Source organism: Monodelphis domestica, chromosome 7 (genome assembly GCF_027887165.1).
Source record: "Monodelphis domestica isolate mMonDom1 chromosome 7, mMonDom1.pri, whole genome shotgun sequence".
Taxonomy (NCBI): domain Eukaryota; kingdom Metazoa; phylum Chordata; class Mammalia; order Didelphimorphia; family Didelphidae; genus Monodelphis; species Monodelphis domestica.
Window position 1 is genome coordinate 195845172 of NC_077233.1, and position 21856 is coordinate 195867027.

The window sequence follows — 21856 nt, forward strand, 5'->3', positions numbered from 1 at the left end:
AGTTCTGAGGGTGCTAGAATTTAAAGAGAAAGTTTCTGAATTCAAGAAGTTTACTATATTTTAGTAGGACAAGAGAAGACAAATAGGGGGAAAGTGCCCTAAGAAGGGATTTTTGTTCTGAGAAGAGGAAAAGGGAGCTACAGTCAGAGGCCCATTGGTAAATAGCCTAGGTGGATGACTGGATCATTTGTAAAAAGTGGGACATGGTCTGACATCTAGGGCAAGCCATTCAATAACTAGTGGGCCATTATAATTTCTATATCACCCTCAAAATCTTCTTAGGGGGAAGCAAGACTAGCTTTAAAGACAATATAATTTATCCTATTTTAAAAGTTCTTATGGGGGAAGCTAAGTAGCACAGAGGATAGAGCATCAGGCCTGGAGATAGGAAGTCCTGGGTTCAAATTTAGCACCAGACACTTCCTAGCTGTATGATTCCAGACAAGTCATTTAACCCCATTTTCTAAGCCCTTGACTTCTGTCTTAGAATTGTTACTAGAATAGAAAATAAGAATAAGTGCTGTCCTCATGGCAATCCTGGTGATATCACCAGGTAGCACCAAGCACTGTTGTCCCAGTTTTCAGATGAGAAAAGAGAGGTTCAGTGACTTTAGACCTCCCAGCCAGATAAAAGTAAAGCCTGCCTTCTCAGACTCTGATGTTTCAGTATGAACTCATTCTCTTGATGTATTACTGATGTGAATCATGACTGTTAGTAAGAAGCCTTTTCTCCTTCTTCCTTTTTTCATTCCTTCCCTTGCCTTAGCTCCCACTGTAACCAATAGAACAAAGTGTCAGTTTTTCCCTTGTTCTCTCACCTGGCCACTAATTGGTCCTTCCATCTCTGTTTTCTTTCTATTGCCATCTCTTATTTTTTACAACTACTTCCTTATTGTCTCACTTTTTAAGAAAGCTGATATCCTGCTAGGAAATATATCCTGAAACCATAGAAATTCTAGATTAGAAGATATGGGGTTGAGAATTTGCATAAATTAAGAGAGATTTTTAAGGATGAGATGATCAGGAAAGGATCCTTATAACACCTGTATAAGACAAATCGGAATTTTTGTTTATATAATATAATGGGTCGGAGGAAGAGTAGCAGACAGCGTTAGGGGCCGGACCTCAAGATTGGTATGAGGAAGTCCCAGAGGAGGAAATTTCTCTCCCAATCCATGTAAAATAAATACATTCACCTTCTCTGTGGGAATAGCCTTAGAGAGTGTCCTAGAGCCCTGAAAGATTAAGTGCATCAGAGACAAGACTTGTGTCCTGTCTATTGTCAAACTGCCTCTCAGAGAAAGCAAAGATTATGAAATCTACTCAGATGGTACTGAAAAACAGTCAGTTTTTAAACCCTTCCCTTCTGTCTTAGACTTGATACTAAGCATTGGTTCTAAGGCAGAAGAGCGATAAGAGCTAGGCAATTGGGGTTGTGACTTTCCCAGAGTCACATAGCTAGGAAGTATCTGAGGCCAGATTAGAAGCCAGCACCTCCTGTCTCCAGCCCCCCCCCCTCTTTCTCTCTTCCTCTCCCCCTCTCTCTCTCCCTGTCTCCCTATTTACCTCTCTCCCTCTACCCCCCCCCCCCCACTGAGCCATTTACCTAGCCTTGTTATAGTCAATTTTTTTTTCTTTCAAAATCTGCTTGGTTATTTCCAAAGTTCTCTACTCAACCATCAAGAAAAAATAATACAAAGTTCTAGTTTAGTCACCTTTTATTTTCTATTGCCTCTGAAGAGTAGGTGGTTGTTATTGTTGTTCAGTCATGTCCAACACTTCCCAATCTTATTTGAGGTTTTCTTGGTAATAATACTAGAGCGGTTTGACATTTCCTTCTCTAACTCAGATGAGGAAACTGAGACAAACAAAGTGAAGCAACTTGGCCAGCCAGGGCCACACAGCTGGTGTCTGAGGCCGGATTTGAACTCAGGAAGATGATGTTTCCTAACTCTGGGTCCAGCACTGTATCTATTATACCACCTAGCTTTGGGACTAATTAGTACAAGGAGATAGTACTTACTAGTGAGCAAAGAAATGGCCCCAAAATCAGTCAACAAGATTTTATTATACACTTCTGTCTGCTATAAATCTTAAAGATACAAAGACAAAAGTGACATAATCTCTGACTCCAAGCAGCTTTCATTCTAATGTGACAAATAACGTGTGTTGTATGTGGAGTGGGGGGTGGGGGGGAGAGAGAGAGAGACAGAGAGACAGAGAGACAGAAAGAGAGAGGGGGAAATTAAATGATGAAAACAAAATGATTACAAGGCTGTTTTGGTAGAGGGCACTAGCATCTGGCAGTGGGGGTTAGGGGTGGGATAGAATTGCAGGGATCAGGGAAATTTTCCTGTAGAAAGTGAGGTGGCACTTGACTAGTGTCTTGAAGGAAAGCAGGGATTCCAAAAGCCAGAAGTAAGAAGGAAAAGTATTCCAGGCATGAAAGATAACCCAGGAATGCAAAAGCATGGAAACAAAGCAAAACATTTGTATAAAGAATGCAGGGTAGGCTGATGGGCAACAATAATTTGTTAATCACTTTTTATATGCCTGGCACTGAGCTAAGCCCTGGGAATACAAATATAAGTTAAAAAAAAAATCAATCCCTGCCCTCAATGGGCTTATATTCTGTTACAATTAAAATTATCTCAAGAGATTGATTTTTGGGAAAGAATATAACTTTATTGATTATATCAGGTTTATTGATTGAGCCAGAATCATAACCAAGAAAGTGATACAGGTCTCCATGGCTCTCTCGAAGACCAAGGACAACCTGAACTGGGTCAGACAGTCCAATAAGAGTTCATTATTCAGTCCCTCCCTTGATCATCCCAAGACATCTTTAATTGGTACTAGTTAATTGAGAAGTGGTCCATGAGACCTTTAGCCCTTCCCCAGACCCATAGATAGACAGGACAGGTAAGTCAGAAGAGGACCCTTCTCCCCTTCTTCTATTAAGCAAATTCTGTTAAAAAGGAAGACATTCCTTGAGATTCCCAAGAACCAAGAAAATGCAAAAAGCAGCAGACTAGATGGTATCTCCTTCCCAGATACTAAACACAGGAATACACAGTAATTCTCTCTACTGTATAGGAATTAATACTGCATATGAAAAATAAATTCTCACAGTTCTAATGAAAGAAACTGAGGGAGATATGGGTTAGGGGATGAGGACTGTATTGGTATCCACATGGTAGCATGATATCAAAGTTTAGGAAGTCAGAAGCTGTATCAGAAAGAGAATGGAGATTGGTCAGTCTGAACCTCTACCCAAATTGAAGGTCCTTGGAAGAGCTCATCAATAGGAAAAGAGGGCTAACATTGAAGAGGGATGTTCTACAATGAGGAAGCCTCAGACATTGAGGGAAATTCTATAGTGAGACAGAAGACCAAGTCCAGAAAGTCAGAAATAGAGCCAGGAGGGGAACCTAAAGCAAATAAGGAATCTATAATCTAAAAATCATATATAGCCTTTAAGTAATCAGAAGACAGGCTCTAACAGTTAATACATTGTCACCTTGGGCAAGTCATAATTTTTCTGTGCCTCAGCTTTCTTTATCTATAAAATAAGAATGACATTTGCAAATCATTTTAATCTTTACATCATATAGCACTCAAGAGAGTAAACTCCTTTAAGTGATTAGAAAAATCCCAGCCTGGTGATACAGAGGCCAAGTTCAAATGAAAAGATGAGCAGATATGAAACCAAAGCCAGACTGGGTTGATACCAGAAACACCAAAATCTTAAAAGGATGAGATAAGCAGGAAGACCAAGTACACAAGCAATGAATCAGATCAGGAGGTCAATTCTAGATCAGAGAGCAAAATGTCAGAGAACCTTACGTTGCCTACCTAGCTCAACCTGTCTCCCCAAAACTACTATTTTGAGAATAAGGTTTCAAGAAGATCCAAAATTAAATATAACACATGAAACTTTCTTGCTATATGGCCCAAAGCAAGTCATTTAACCTCTGTCTGCCTTAGTTTACTCATCTATAAAATTGAGTTAATAATATTACTTACAGGGGGAAGCTGGGTGGCTCAGTGTATTGAGTGTCAGGCCCAGAGATGGGAGGTCCTGGATTCAAATCTGGCCTCAGATATGTCCTAGTTCTGTGACCCTGGGCAAGTCACTTAACCCCCATTGCCTAGCCCTTACCACTCTTCTGTCTTAGAACCAATACCCAGTATTGATTCCAAGATGGAAGGTAAGGGATTTAAAAAAAATAATAATAATATTACTTACATCCCAAAGTTGTGGTGAGGAAAAATGGGAAGACATCTGTAAAGTGCTTTGCAAACCTTAAAGCACTAGAAAAGCTATTTTTTTATTGTTATTGTTTTTATTACATTCCTTACCTTCTATCCTGTACCAGTGTGTCAGTGAGGTCAGGGGCAAGGTCTACCATGATTTCTAACTCAGCTATACCAGTAAAAATATTAACTCATAGACATAAAGCAATATATGAGTCATATTATTAGAGAAGATAAATTGGAAGATAAGCCCTATTAACTTACAATTTACTGTAATGAGGAAGGTGAAAGGTGATCTTTAGTTGATCACAATATATTCCATGTCTATACTGTGTGTAAATCTCTACATTTTGTAATAAAAATTTTAGATTAAGACTACTTAAAAGAGACTTGAAAGCTTTTCTTTTCCTTCTCTGAGCTATAAAACTGCTCTCCTTCCTTTCTCACCTGTGTACCCCAGTACACTTCCCCATTTAAGCTCTTGCAAATTGATTTTTTGAAGAGACCCAATGGACAACAGAATCTGAGACATGACTCACAAGACTAAATGCAATTGTCCTAAATAAAATAATTGTGATTGTCAGGGTCTTCTTTGTAAAAAAAATACCCACATAAGAGTAACATACACAAAATTTATAGAAGCTTCAACCTTTCTTTAATTTTCTCCTCAAGGAAAAATATATTAAAATATTTAGCACTAGACAATGTCATGTCAAAATGAAGGGTGACTACACAATAGAATGCAATCCAGCCTGGTTTCAGTAATTTACAGAAAAGTTTTTTCAAGTGAATTCACAGAACTTAATGGAAGTTCACTGGGTAATGGTTTTGAATACTTTTGTGTTAATTCATTCCTTCAAAACATTTTTTAAGTTCTATAGTATTGAGGGGACAAAGATCAGAACTGAATTATGGGAGTAACTAGATGACTCAGTGGATAAAGGACCAAGGCCTGGAGACAGGAGATCCTGGGTTTAAAATTAATCTCTGACAGTTTCTGGATGTATGACCCTAGGCAAGTCACTTAACCCCAGTTGCCTAGCTCTTACCATTCTTCTGCCTTGGAGCCAATACTTAGTATTGATTCTAAAACAAAAGGTGAGAGTTTTTTTTTTTTAAAACTGAATTATATTTTTAAAAAGTTGATTCAACATAGACCAAAGGAGTCCATTTTCTGTGGGAAGTCATTGAAAGAGCAGGAGCTTCAAGTATCTTGGCTTAAAGTTAAATAATATAACCATCAGTTTGGGTACTGACACGTTCTGAGAATTCCTGAGCCCTAGTTAATGTGACCAGGGTCATGAGAACTTGGCATTCTTTACCGTCTGAACTTACCAACCCATTAGATTAAACATTTATGGCAACAACAGTCATGAGTGCTCTATGGGGGGAAAAAAGCAATCCTTTAAAAAGTTATGTAAAATTAAATTACAATCAAATCTGGAGAGGATGAAATTTTATACCCTTTGCCCCAGTGATCCCATTATGGGGCATAAACTTTAAGGAGGTTGGATGGTTTAGAGCAGAAACATATAGAATGCCATCCGCTGTGTAATAGCAATACAAATTGTGGTCTATGTAGCAAACAGAATATTATTTATTGTATCTTGAGAAATAGTGACTCTCAGGACTTCATAGAAACATGGGGAGACTTTTGTGAAGAAACAGAACAATGTCTAGAATCAGAAGAGAAGAAACAAGTATAACATAACTAAAAAAAAAACAAAACACAAATCATTCACTGCAAGGCAGGCAAACCCAGCACAATTACAGTGACCAATTGTGACTCCCAAGAGCAAATGATGAAGCATATTTCCATGATTGCCTGTGTTACCTTGTTAAAATCACAGATGCCCCTAGGGCATCAATTTTCTCATCTATAAAATGAGGGGGATTTGACTAGAAAAGCTCTGAGGCCCATTGTAACCCCAGATATAAGATCTTATGGGGATGACATATGCAGTGTTTTGTATGTTCTCTCCCATTTGATCAGTCAATTTTACTAAACTGTTTTTAACTTGTTACAAGGGAATGGGAGAGGAAGAATCTACAGGGGCCTGAATATGGTGTAAAAAATGGTAAATTTTTTTTTGAAGATGAATGAATGCGGAGCATTTGGATATTTTAATAGCAAATGGAGGCTTTGATGAGTCCCTAAATCCTCAGCTTACCTTTCCAATCATGTTAGAAATCACCCTTCTTCATACATTGTTTTCTAGCTATACTGTACTAATTACTGTTCATATATGACACTATACTTCCTAGCCTTTGACCTAGCTGTTTCCCATGTCTAGACTTTATTTCCTTCCTCTTAAAACTTTTAGTTTACTTTGACACTCAACTCAAGTGACACCTTCTTCAGGAAGCCTTTATTCTTCCTCTCTGCTACTGGTTTCTCTCTTCTTGAAAATGATCCTGTACCTATTGCATGCATTCCTTCATATGTACCTGCTTATTTCTGCAAGTAAAATGTAAACTCCTTAAGAAGAAAAACTGTTCAGCTTTTGTCTTTGTATGTCTACCATCCAGCACAATGCCTGGCTCAAAGTGGGTAGCTATTAAGTTGATAATTATTGATTGAAGGACTGATTGATTATATATACATTTCAGAAAATGACTTCTTTTCACAGCTCTCAAAATCAGAACTGAAAAAAAAATTTAAAAAGTAACTACTTGAACCCCTTCATTTTAGAGAGAAGGAAACCAGGACCCAGAGAGATTGACTATTTTGTCAAGCTTATTCATGGAACAGGGCCAACCTCTGATTCCAAAGGACAGTTAGATGGTACAGTTCATAGAGCACCATGGCTGAAGTCAGAAAGCTTCATCTTCCTGAGTTCAAATCTGGCCTCAGATACTGTGGACAAATCACTTGACACAATTTACCTTAGTTCCTCATCTATAAAATGAACTGGAGAAAGAAAGGGCAAACTATTCCCATCTCTTTCCTAAGTAGACCCCAAAATGGGGCAATGAAGAATCAGACAGGACTGAAAAAACTGAACAACAGCCTCTGACTCCAAAGCCAAAATTCCTTCTTCTTGTTCATGTTCTATTCATCATTATAATATATAAAATAAATAACCTGATTTGATACTCCCAAGAGATGACTAAAATGTGAAACTATAAAATAAATAATAGTATCTTTGTTTCCTTTTTTCTCTTCCAGCTTTGAAATCCTCGCCTTCTAAGAGAAGGTGTAATTCCATTGCTGCCTTAAAGGCTACATCCCAGGAAATCGTCTCTTCTATGAGCCAAGAATGGAAGGATGAAAAGCGTGATTTGCTTACTGAAGGGCAGAGCTATAGCAGCCTTGATGAAGAAGGTAATACAGAGTAACTTCAGATCTAGTTGCTATGGAAACATGCTCATTCACACCTATAAGTCTTTAATGTTAGATTTTGTTGTTTGTTGTTTAGATTTTCATAGATTACAGCTCATGGATATGCTATATATACATATAGCCTTTGATATAGGCTAAATCTATGTCAAATTTGAGGCAAAACTTACATGTTCACCAATCTTGGTCCATTGGACTAGCCCTCCCAAATTAGAATGACTTTCTGTCCACTTTCTTCCCCTCCTCCCTCTACCTCACCCTCTCCAAAAATCTAGTTATAAATACTGAATTTCTGATCTTCTGGTTACCTCGATAGATAAACCTTTCAGAGTCCATCAAATATTCAAATACTTAAACTCCTATGGATCCATGATCTTATTAATATGAATATCCATGGATATACATCAATACCCATCATGCCTTTTATACAAAACTTTTTTTTAAAATGTTCTTGTTTTTAATGAACTTGGGAAAATCAACAAATAAAAACATTTGTATCTACTAAAAAGAGGGGGGGAAAGATTGCATATGAAACCATGAATCTCCATTACATACAGCTTGTTTTGAATTATATATTAAATTTAACTATCTTGCCCTGTCTGTCTCTGCCCCCTTTTGAACTTCCTTCTATTTTCTTCTGTATTTTTAAATATTTCAGACATGATTTTCTCCCTTTTCTTTTTTTCCCCGCATTCTATTCTTAAAGTTCTCTGAGCTTCTCTATATACGATCTTTGCCTAATGAAGACCTTCCTCTAAGATGTTGATTCTTAAACCTTTTTTTAAGTGTTGGTGAAGCCATGGCACAGGTTCTAGGATGGTTTAGAAAGGGTCGCTCTGTTCCCCTTCACCACAGTGCCCAAGGACATTTTTTGCATGCCCCGCCCCTCTATCCAGCCACTCAATGTGAGCACTTCCTCCCTCCACTGTCTGGGGTAATGCAGAGGGCTCACAAGCAGTTTGAAGTTGCAGTTCGGGTACGCGATCTCAAAAATGTTCACTAACACTGTCATAGACCATCTGATCTGATGAAGCCTATCAACTCCTTTTCAGAATATTGTTTTTAAAAGTATAAAATAAAGTATATAAAGTTACAAAAGAATTTGATTATGCCATAATATAATTAGCAAAATATTTTTTAAAACACTTTTGGATCCCAAGTGGAGAATTGCTGCTTTAGATCTCTTTATATTTTGTGAGTACTAGAGTGAATACCAGTCAATCTGTCCATCTTAATACATCATCATAGATGATACATACAGCATTTATAGAGTGCTGTAAGATTTATGAAACCTTGTATATACATTATATCATTTGGTCTTCATTGCAACCTTGTGAGGTATATACTGCTTTTATCCTGTGGGTTATAATTTATCCTTTATTAGAGGGACCCACATCTTCTTTCTAACTCTCCCTACCAAATGACCTAATCAATTCCTTTCTAAAACTATTTCAGATTGTGAGGTTTGTTCTTGTAAAGAACAAGCCCCATTTTAGAGATGAGGAAAGTAAGGCTCAGAAAGCTTTAGTGACTTTTCCACATTAACACAGCCAGTAAGTATCTGAAGTGGAATTTAAACCCAGCTCTTCCTGACTACAGTCCTCTGTCTACTGTACCACAAATTTCCTGGGTGCTATCCCTTTGTCGCTTATCTCTTGCATTCATAAACATTAGGCATACTAGTATTATCATTCATACTTAAATTTAGATTTTATTTTAGAGGGGGTGTATGAAGGTGATTAAAAGGAGTTCATGCTGACTTCAGAGAGAATGAGAGTGGGTGGTAAATAGGAATTACAGATAGGTCAGCATGATCATCCTTTCCTTTATGCTAAATAGAACCTACAAGGCTCATTCTACTGTTACATAAATTATAAAAAGTAAATAAGCACATTTTCCTGGTTTTTGAACCATTAGTCCCTCCCAACAAAGTATCTATTATATCCATGTGTCAAAATCATTCCAGATACACAATAATCTCTGAAGTATTATATAAAATTATGTGTACATGCACATATATTACATAAAGAGCAGTGAAGAAGTAAATGATATGTATGGGCAGGAAAAAATATCTAATTGATAAATTTCAAAGAAGAATCAGAGTAAAAGATTTTATGAAGGGAACATTTGATAGAAAAAAGGCGAGGAGAGCAGCTTCCTTGTCCAATGGATACGGAGCCGAGCTTAGAGATGAGAGGTCCTGGGTTCAGATTTGTCTTCAGATACTTCTTACCTGTATGACCCTGGGCAAGTCACTTAACCCCCATTGCCTAGCCCTTACCACTCTTCTGCCTTGGTTAAACTTAGATTTGATTCTCAGACAGAAGGTAAGGGTTTTTTAAAAAGAAAAAGATAGTGGGATACTCGTGTGAAGAGGTTGACAGGTGACAGGTGAACAGCCAGACTGCTCTAATGGTATTAATTTGATTTTAGAAGAAAGCAAAGATGACCTTCAGAATGTTGGATGGACCCCTTGTGGTGAATTTCTAGAACATAGAATAGAGTCTTCCAGGAGTGACAAGCACCATTGGGTTATGATTGGTATGGCTAAAAGGAGCAGCTGTCCAACTTATCTGAAAAAAATTACAAGTCTATTTGAGTATTGAGTTTTAATTTTAGGCTGTAATCACAGGAATTTCCTTGGATAGTGTTAATAAAATATATATTATCTATAAGCAGGCTTTGGTTGACATCAGTAGTTATCCCGTTACATTTATCCTATACAAATCCTGCTAATTCAGAATTTTTACAGCTAAAACAAAAACCCCATGATTTCAAAAGAACATTGCTAATTTAATTTCTATAAATTGTTTTAAAGTTAATTTCTATTCTCTTTCTATTTAATTTCTTTCCATGAGCTTTTTAACATTACTATAGAAGCACAAAAATGGAGCTAACTCAATTTAATTTGCAGTCAAACATGTCCACTTTGTGTTTTTGCCATATTTAAATTACTATCCAATCTAAAGTAATACTGCTGACACATTATCGTTGTTGCTATTTACACTTTTCACAGCACTGGGATCCAGGCACCGACCAGACCTTGTGCCAAGCACTCCATCTCTGTTTGAAGCGACTTCCTTAGCAACGACAATTTCTTCTTCTTCTCTCTATGTCAATGAGCAATACCCACATGATGGAACTACGCTTTATTCAAACAGGTAACATCATGTAAATGGCCTAGTTACCCATCCAACAGTGTTACCATGGTGATATCATGCCTAGGACAATATCACTGCCTGATTGTTTGATCAAAATGCCATTTTTTTTTCCAATTGCCCCTTCTTGGAAGTAAAAGTTGGAAAGATTGGCAAACTCCGTTGTTATGGATCTGAAAAATTCATCAGTAGGACAAGGCACATGTTCCTCTTCTCTGATAGCTTTATGTGGAGATTAGCAATGTGGCTGTGCAGAAGGAGCCAAGTCTTTGGTCTGTCATTTTCTGCGAACAGATTTTTTTCCTCTAAGCAAGCAATTCATTAATATTACATGGCCCACTGCTAAGGTATTTTAACATTTACTTCATGGCAATGATCTTAGTGGTTTTCATAAACATTTAATGTGGTTTCCATATTTTGTGTGGCTTGCTAGAATTAGCTAAGTTAAAGGATGCCTTTGTTGGGGTTTTTTTCCTTTTCAAATAAAACATTAATATATGACTTCTGATGATAGAAACCGGTATCTTGACCTCAAAGATATGGTGATTTTATTTTATGACACTGAGAGGGAAGAGAGCTGCATGTGTGGATGAATGGAAAGCACCTTGCTGGAGGAGAACATTTTAAGATTTTGCTTTGTTCTACTGAGCCATTCAGGGGTTTTATTTTGTTTTTGAGTTGAACAAACATAAATATAGCTGGGTATCATATTCTCTATGCCAGAATCTTGGGGTGGGTCACAATTCGGAAAATATTGTGCTAAGATCTCATGTAATTCATTTCATCAGAACTGCAAAAGCTATCATTTTATTAGGTTAGTCACTCAAGATTAGAAACAGTTGAAATTATAGGTATGGTATTTGGTTATGCTTCAACTCTCCTAATGTGGCATCCAAAATTAGAAGCTACTAGGGGCATACTAGACCAAGAATCAGAAAGCCCAAGTTCAGATTTAACTTCAGACCATACTAGGTATGTGACCCTGGGCAAGTCATTTAATCACTGTTTGCTTCAAATTAATTATAAAAAAGAGACTAATAGGAGCAACTAGATGGCTCCAAACTTACAGTCAGAAGGACCTGGGTTGAAATCTGACCTCAGACACTTCCTAGCCTCTTAGCAAGTCACTTAACTCCCATTGCAACATGTTCTGCTAGAACCCATACTTAGTACTGATTCTAAGACAGAAGATAAGGGTTTAAAAAAAAGAATAACAATAGTACCTCCCAGAGTTGTGAGGATCAAATAAGATGTTTGTAAAGCACATAGAAAAATGCCAGGCACATAGTAGGTGCTAGAAAACTATTTGTACCCTCCCCAATACTCTAGCCAAAGAGCAGTTTCCTTGTATTGTGCACAAATTTGTTTATATAGAAATTTTTAAATCTCAAAAGATGGTGGATCCCTATATCAATGAAATCACAGGTCTAGGTCCTATCCATGTAATGAGGCTTTTCAAATTAGAGGGAAATATGTGGGTACGGGTCAACAGAAAGGAAGCTTAAGGGTTCTACTCATATCCTCAAAATATCAAAAGCAAATATTGGCCATTTGTTGTCTTCTGAACCCATTTACTATGGTCTATGATTGCAGCTACTGTGACCACACTGGGGTGCTCTCCCCAAGTGCTGGCTCTGAAAGCAATCAGCAGACCTTTGCTAAGTGTCTACACGTTTCCCCGTGCGGGGCACTGAGGATACAAAGGAAGTTATAAGACAGTCTGGATTCTCACTGAGCTTATGGTCTAATGTCAGTACTCCTTAAACATTTAGGACTTTGTTGATGCCACACTCTCTTCTCATATAATTTTTCATCCTCTGAAGGCTGGGTTCTCCATGTTTTCTATGCTGACAATTAACTAATATGGTTTAATCAGTTTTTTTTAAGGGTTTGTACTAAATGATATATAAAATTTAGAATTTTTAAATTATTCTAAAATTTTTACAGTATTGAAAAACTCATATCTGCCTGTGGGCTGAATTCTATGAAAGTGAAATCCCTATAGCTCCAGATCTTTTGTTAAAATGGATTCTTCTCCACTTCCTCAAAAGAAAGAATCGTGCTTTCTTCATCTCAGCAACTTCTCTCCCTATTACAATCACTTATTAGACTACCTTGCACATGGCAAGAATTTAATGCATATCTTTTGAGTTGAATTAAGTCAAATATTGATTTAAATAATTGAGCTTTTGGTCAAGATGTGTGGATCTTTTGTTGTCTAGAGATTTCCACAGTAATGGTATTTGCTATGATGGTATTTATCCTGTAGCTGCTGATTTTTTTCAGTAGCTGCCCACAATTAAAATTATTTTAAATTTGTTGCAGGCTGAATGTTAAAATGACACCATTAGTTTAAAATGTCATCTTGTTAAAAATAGGTCTCAAAGCTCAGTATTTAAAAATGAATGTTTCCAAGTTATTAATGGTGCTTATTTTCTGTTAATGTTCCACTCTGCTTGAGCTTATAATTTGGATTCTTCTGTAAAGTCCAATTGCAATTGGATTTCCCAAACCATAAAATGATTAAAGTAAAAAAAAAAGGTGGAAAATGGAAAGAAGTGATAGAATTAGGGCAAGGAGAAAGGGTAAGAGAAATATATGACATGATGTCTGCCCTGGAGGAACTCAGAATTGATCTGGGAAGATGAGATCTAGCTATGTGAAACAATTATACACTGTCTTCTGCTTTTCTCAAATTAAATATAGCATTTGTGGATACAGACTATACCAGAATTTTGAGAAGTATGTAATGTCTCAGATCTTTGCCATTATTTCCTTAGTTAACATGGAAAAAGAAGGGAGAAAGCAAAAGAATAATAACAGGAAGGCAAGTCGTACTCAAAGCATCTACCTCCAGCACTCTAGGCCTGGCTCAGGTTATTGTCAGAGAATTATAATCAAGAAGATGAAAAAGCAGAAAGGATTATCACCATTTTTATTATCATCATTTTTGCCACCTGAGTCCTGCTAGTTGGTGCATTCATTTAAGAAAGAAAACCTTCAGGCATCATCTGTTCTGATACTCTGCGCTCTCAGAGCTAATGATACTTTAAAATAAAAAGAATTAAATACAGATTTTGTCATTCATATAAGTGATTCTTCCACATTTCATTACTTGTGAGTTCCTTCTCACTTGAAAAAAAAGTATTTCTATCACAGCACTTTGACTTTATGTTATATGGGCATGGTCTCAAATGGGCTCTAAATAACACAACTAGCAGTGACAGCTCTGACAATCTTTTTATAATTCTGAACTTTTCTAGAATGTCTGTTAGTATATACCATAAGAAAACAAAAACCTAGATAGCTGAGTTAGATGCTTTACTTGGGAAATTGTGATAAGTTAAGACAATGCAGGGTAAGGGAAAGAAAGCTACTGTTGGAGTCAAAGGACCTGAGTTCCAATTTTATCTTTGATGCTTACTTCCTGTGATTTGGGGCAAGTCAATTAACCTCCCTTAGCTTCCTCATTGGAAAAAGAAAAGAGATTAAATGAGAAAGTCTCTAATGTCCCTACTAGCTGTAGAGGGATGGAGGAGGAAAGCAGATGGACTGATTCAGTAGCCATAGTGAGACATTACTGATAGATAGACCATATGCTAATAAAATATCTGCAGGAATGTCCCCAGTGTGCCAGGGGCAGGTTTACAGGAAAATAGGAACAAAAGTTATACAGGATGCTGCTAGAATTATTAAGCGTGAGATTTTTTTCTTATTTTTTTTAACCTTTAATTTCAATTTTCAATACCAAATTCTCTCTCACCTATTTAGAAGACAAGAAATAGAATGCCTAGCATTTATAGAAAGTAATGCAAAATATTTCCTTGCTAACCACACCACAAAAAAGGAAAAGAGAAAAGAACATGTTTCATTTTGGACTCAGAGTTCATTAGTTCTCTCTCTGGAAGTAGAAAGCATTTTTCATCATGATTCTGTTTGGAACGGTCATGAATCATTGTATTAATCAGAGCAGCTAAGTCTTTCACAGTTGATTATCATTACACTATTGCTTTTACTATGTACAATATCCTCCCAGTTCTTCTCACTTCACTTTGAATTAGTTCATATAATTCTTTCCAGGTTTTTCTGAAACCATCCCCTTCATCATTTCTTATAGCACAATAGTTTACCATCACAATCATATACCACAATTTCTTCAGCCATTCCCAAGTTTACTCACACAGGTCCTTTTTTCATTTTTCCTTGATCTCTTTAGGGTACAAACATAGTATTGGTATTACTCAGAGGGTATGCACAGGCACAAAGCTGCTTGGGCATAGTTCCAAATTGTTCTCCAGAATGGTTGGAGCAATTCACAACTCCACTAACATTGCATTAGTGTACCTATTTTTGTATACCCCACCAGAATGTCATTTTCCTTTTCAGTCATGTTAGCCAATCTGATGAGTGAGATAATGTTTCAGATTTGCTCAATTAGAGCATTTCTCTAATTATTAGTGGTGTAAAGCTTTTTTTTTTTAATATGACCATCATTAGCTTTGATTTCTTCTCAAAACTGCCTGTTCATATTCTTTGATCATCTAGCATCTGGGAAGTGCTCTTATTTTTATAAATTTGCCTTTGTTTCTTTTATATTTGAGAAACAACACTTTTATCAGAGAAACCTGCTATAATTTTTTTCCTGGTTTCTTTCCTTCTGATTCTGACTACATTGGATTTTTTTGTGTAAAAACTTTTTAATGTAATATAATCAAAATTACCCATTTTCCTTCCCATGGTGTCTTATATCTCTTGTTCATTTTCCCCTTTATCTAACATCTGAGAGGTATTTTCCCATGTTTCCCTAATTTGCTTTAGATATTGCCCTTTATGTCTAAATCATATGCCCATTTTGAACTTATATTAGTATATGATATAAGATGTTTATCTATGCCTCATTTCTGCCAGACTGGTTTCCAGTTTTCCCTGCAGTTTCTTTCAACTAGTGAGTTTTTGTCCCAATAGATAGGACCTTTGAGTTTATAGAACACTAGCTTACTGTGGCCATTTATTTCTGTATATTGTATACCTAATCTATTTTCTTGATCAATCACTCCATTTCTTATCCCGGACCATATGTTTTGATGATTACCACTTTGTAATAGAGTTTGAGATCTGGTACTACTAGGTTACCTTCTTCCACATTTTTTTCATTGGTTCTCTTGATATTCTTGCTCTTGTGTTTCTCCAAATGAATTTTGTTGTTATTCTTTCTAGTTTTTAAAATAATTCTTTGGTAGTTTGATTGGTATGGTGCTGAAAAAGTAAATTAATCAAAGAAGTATTGTCATTTTTATTATATTGGCTTGGCTTTCCTATGAAATTAACTTCTCCAAATGTTTATTTGTCTTTATTTGTGTAAAGAATATTTTATAACCATTTTCAGAGAGTTCCTCTATGTGACTTGACAGGTAACTCCCAAATATTTGATACTGTCTGCAGTTATTTTTAATAGAATTTTTCATTCTAACACTTCCTTATTTTGTTGGCAATATATAGAAATGCTGAGGTATTATGGTGGTTTATTTTGTAACCTACAATTTTACTAAAGTTGTTACTTGTTCAAACTAGTTTTTTAGTTGATTCTCTAGGGTTCTTTAAGTATACCATGATTTCATCTACAAAATATGAAAGTTTTGTTTCCTCATTGCCTATTCGAATCTCTTAAATTTATTTTTCTTGTCTTACTAGTCTAGCTAGCATTTCTCATACAATACTGAAAAATAATGATGATAGACATCCTTGCTTCACCCCTGATGTAATTAAGAAGGCTTCTAGCTTATCCCCATTACGGATAATGTTTGCTCTTGGTTTTACAAAGATTTTACTTAACATTTTTTAAAGCACTATTATTAGACTTTCTAGAGTTTTTTTTTAATAAGAATGAATATTGCATTTTGTCAAAAGCTTTTTCTGCATCCTTTCATACAATCATGATTTTGTTGTTTTTATTATTGATGTGATCAATTATCCTTATAATTTTCCTAATATTGAACCAGCTCTGCATTTCAGTAATTTAAGTTATCTAGAGGTAACTGGCACTCCTGGAGTGTATTGATTAAGGGAATAAAATGGTCAAAAGAAGGGAAGATATCTTGCCTCTACATTCCAACCTTGCTGATGAACATTATTACGTAGAGAATTCCTCATTTGAATTTTAGAAGACATCCTATGTTTGAACCATTATCCATTTTTTAATGAGAAAGGATGATACTTATTCTATTAAGAAAGGAGAGAATGAAGATTTGATAAAAATTTAGTGTAGCTTTTATTTAAATGCTCTCAAATAAGAATTTGAATGAAAAGTAAATCATGGCCATGACAGGCACTGACTCACATAGTTTTTCCCTTTGTTTTTCTAGTCACTGATGTACAAATCTTTTCCAACTTCCATAACTAAAATTCTTCTAGAACTTAGATGGTATAGTTTTCAAAATTATTAGACAAAATGGACCTATGTAATATGTAACTGAAAATAATAATAGCTAACACTTAAAAAACATTTATTGTATGTCAGGTACTGTAGTAAATGCTTTAAAATTATTATCTCATCTGAGCCTCACCACCATAGTGTTAGTCCCATTTTACAGACAAGGAAACTAAGGCAAACAAAGTTAAGTGTTTTGCTCAGGATCATACAGCTAGGAAGTGTCTAAGATCAGATTTGAACCCAGGACCTCCCATCTCTAGGCCTGGCTTTCAATCTATAAACCACCTAGCTATCCCCAAAAGGTAATTTTTTTTAATTAAGTTGCCATTAATATAGCAACAGTGGTCATCAACAATCTTTAATTCTGGTTGAAGCAGAAATTCAGGCCAAAGTTTCACAGAATTATTGAAAAACCACTTTTCCCCTTCTAATAGTCAGTCACACCGCAGAAAAGGTACTTGATAGTCTTAAGTGGAAAAGCAGAAGGAAAAGGATTCTTTAAATCGCAAAAATAAAATTTCTAACAAAAATCTTGTTTGGATTAAATAGGTTGGCAAATGGAGCTTATCTTTCTGGTCAGTGGCATCGCTGGGGTATGAATTCAGTAACAGGACAAAGGATATGAATAGTATAGTAACTTTTCCTGCATAATCTTTTGAGTTCTGATTGTGAATCTTCATCTGTTCAGTGTTTCTTTTCCCATATGATTTTGAGTAACATTTCTTTTAGATGGAAGTAACTGTAATCACGTTTGAAAATTGTGGGAGGGTTCCCATTAAGCAAGTGAATCATGACAATAATAGACACTGGCTCATAACATCAGCAAGAATATAGTTCTCTCTCACAGAAAATGACTTGTAAGACTGGTTCATTGTCATTAGGGAAATCAATTAAGAATTTATATAGGACAGTGAAGCACCTAATAAAATTGTCAGATACCATGTGGATACTCAAAGTCCATACTTCTTGCTTGACTGAATATGACCCTTTTTAAGGTCATTAGAAAGTTACCAGTATATATCTAATTAATTTGTGAACTGCTCCTCCATTCTGGAGGGCAATTTGGAACTATGCCCAAAGGGCTACAAAACTGTGCATACCCTTTGACCCAATAATACTACTACTAGGTCACAAACCCCAAAGAGATTTTTTAAATGGGGAAAGATCTACTTGTATAAAAATATTTATAGTAGCTCTTTTTGTGGTGATAAAGAATTGAAAATTGAGGGGATATACATCAATTGGGAAATGGCTGAACAAATTGTGGTACATGATGGTGATGAAATACTATTGTGCTATAAAAAATGACAAACAAGATGATTTCAGAAAAAGCTGGGAAGACCTGATACAGATGAACTGATACAGAGTGAAAAAAGCAGAACCAATAGAACATTGTACACAGTAATAGCAATATTGTATGGTGATCAACTGTGAAAAACTTAGCTTTTCTCAGCAACATAATGATCTGAAAGACATGACAAAATGCTATCCACCTCCAGAGAAAGAACTGTTGGAGGCAGAATATAGATCAAAGCATACTCTTTTTCAGTTTAGTTTATTTGTGTTTTTATTCAGGGTTTTGGTTTCATAAAAATATTCACTTATAACAACAACCAATATGGGAATATGTTTTGCAAGATAATACCTGTGTAACCCAGATCAAATTGCTTACCATCTCCAGGAGGAAGGAAGAAATGGAAGGAAGGAAATAATTTGGATCTTGTCATTTCAGAAAATATATGTTGAAAATTGTTATTATATGTAACCAGGAAAATAAAATGTTAAAAATTTTAAATATATCTAATTTACGTATACAGAAAAAGTGGCAAATAACTATATCTTGTCTACCAAAAAAGTACTAAATTTTAAATTTCAACTTCCTAGGTAGAATGTAGAATACTGACCTACTTACCTAGAGAAGATTTTTGTTGGATATTTTATTTTTAAGTCACAGAATCCTTCTCCTTCTCTTTTTCTAATTAAGCAACAAAGTACATTTCCTATAGTTTGACTGACTATTGGAAGGGAGAAAGTGGTTATTAAGGGTATCCATGAAACTCTGGTTCCTTATCCCTATGTCAGCCAGGATCAAAGGTCATTGGCAAACCTAGTTTCTTTAGGTGCAGTTGCCTGCTATTCACATGTGCATAATACAGAACTTCTGATACCTTATGGAAAATATGAATTAAGGTCAGAAATCAAACATTCTCTATCCTAAATTCCATCTTGCTTCTGTACCTTTATTGCTGGTGCTATATCTGATTTACCTAGACTTTTTCAATTCTGGACCCTTCTTTGCCTAGATGCGATGCCTTTCTTATTAACCTATAGTTCTCAAGTTTTCACCTCATTTCTGAACATGGTAACCCTGTTATTCTATAGTTCTTGACTATTTTTCTAATTCCTAAACCTTCAGCTTATTTCTGTGCTCTGGTGCTACTGGAATTTTGACGCAGTGCATGAATCCTAGAGTCACTACAGTGTCCCTGTTCTCTGCCAGTCCTGACAAGCCTTCAAGAACCATTATAATTATATTGCATTTGGCAAAAGACAAATGAAATACAGAGTAAGAAGCAAGTGTAATGAAATTTTTAGTAGAAATTTAAAAGACCAAATAAGAAAAAAAGTTTTAATATAAGAATAAAGAACATTAGAAGTTCTTATAATTAAAATCATTGACTCAATGTTTTTTTTTTAAATTTCTAATACTGCCATCAGGCAAAGCAAAAATTAAAATTTAGAGAATCAGTGGAAATAAACAAGGAAACTGTATTATGCTTAAGGGAACTATACAGATTAAACCAATAACCATATAAAATATGTGTGTACAAACTGACATCGCAGATAAATTTGTAAATAAAAAGTTGAACTGAATTGTAAAAAGTTACATAAAGTAGCACTATAATGGTAGGAGAGCTGATAATCCTCTTTTAGACCTAGATAAATCTAAAGAAGGATGAAAGAAAAAAGTAGTAGAGAACTAAAAAATTGTTGGAAATTTTGGAACTCATCTGATGTCTCTGAGTGGGAATATTGATATTTTTATTTATTAGTCCCACAAGGTGTTTTACAAGACGATCTTGCTTCTACCTTATTAGATTTTAAAATACACTTTAAAAAACTATGTATAACAAAAGTTCACCAGTTCATATACAATCTTTTTTTGTCCCTTTGTATCTTGAAATTTTGTATTTGATTAAGTTCATAATGAAAAACAAAAATGCAAAATAAGTTGGCTTTCGCCCAAGTTTTTGAGGTGTCCAGAGCAAATAAAGAAATTATTAAAAACACATAAATAAGCTACAAGGAAGGAAAACTTCATTTATGAACATTCTGACTTTTGGTTACTTATATATGTGTTTCCTGCACTATATCATAAGCTTCTTGAGAGCAGGGTCCAGATCTCATTGAATTTTATATTCCTTCCCCTAATACATTGCCTTTTCTATACATGATAAGTGGTTTTAAAAAGCTTCTCTACCAAAATTCTATTCCAGTAGTTCATTATATTATGGAGATAGCCCTGCTTTCTCAAAGGCTTTGTAATTGTGACAAAGAGGACCCAACTCTAGTGAGTCTTACCGAGATGGAAAGGTTTTGAGTAGGGAAAGGCAATGAACAATATCTCTCTCTTACAAGAACAAGCCTACTAGTGTTGTCTAAAGTTTGGCCAGAGGATTCCTTAAGTATGACATCAGGGATCCTTTGTACTATAGCAATTTAAAAGAGAAACCTTCTACAAGAGCATTTGCTTTTTAACAAAAACAGAGCCTTACATAAAAAGGATTAAGGTCTAATGGTAGAATTTCAGGCATTAGCTAACAAGTTACCTAAATTTGGGGCCTTCACAAACTTCTAAAATCACATAACAAATGCTGTTGCTTATGTTGAATGCATTCTAACCGTGATTAGAAATTTTACTTTGATATAAGGCAAAAATTAGTGAGAAATTTTGGCAAGTGGTTAGATTTTTTTTTTAATATGCCTCAAAGTTCAACTAGACACTTATTTTTTTTCTTTCTAGTTCTTCCTTCAACTGGTAAAAATTTTATTCTTTGATATTTATTATGTTTTGTGATTTTATGTCAACATCTTTAAATAGGAAGGGTCCCTGAAGAATATCAGTAACTACTGACCTATTTGCCTACTTTTCTATCTACAAAATGTTTGAGAATAATTAACACATGTACCAAAGGTCCTTGGTACATAAGCTTTCTGAAAACATAAGTTTTCTCAAAGTATATGATCCAAATTATCTTCCTTACTCCCTTCCCTGCCCCTTCTTGGAGCTAGGTTATGCATGTATTATCCTGAAAATCATGTGTGTGGATTACCTACTGAGGTTTCATAGGAGGACAGAGAAAATAATTGCAAGGATCAAGAGAGAAAGGATAACCTGCAATAAATATCACTAACAGGAATGTCTGCCTGTGAGGTCATACACACTAAAATAGCATCTCACATATAATCTGTCTTATTGATTCAGATCTGAAACTAGATTTTTTATTTCCAGAGATAAAGAATTATTTCTCTGTTTTTCTTATCATGTAGCCCAGGTTCTTAAACACAATAAGTTTCCCCTAAACACTTGCTCTTCAACTAGATACAATAGTTGTCACTTTCAGATGACCAAAGAGGGAATAACAAAAGACTAATTGAAGTTTACACAGA

The 21856-nt window shown here is 35.4% G+C and overlaps 1 protein-coding gene across 2 annotated transcripts in view; it reads left to right on the top strand.

The window, feature by feature from the left end:
• The window catches only part of PIP5K1B (phosphatidylinositol-4-phosphate 5-kinase type 1 beta), a 345785-nt gene that overhangs the window by 246867 nt on the left and 77062 nt on the right, over positions 1-21856 (top strand). For both annotated transcript variants that reach the window (XM_007498579.3, XM_056806233.1), the window contains exons 12-13: positions 7427-7582; positions 10614-10758. In XM_007498579.3, coding sequence (XP_007498641.1) covers positions 7427-7582; positions 10614-10758 — 301 coding nt within the window. The remainder of the gene's footprint in view (positions 1-7426; positions 7583-10613; positions 10759-21856) is intronic.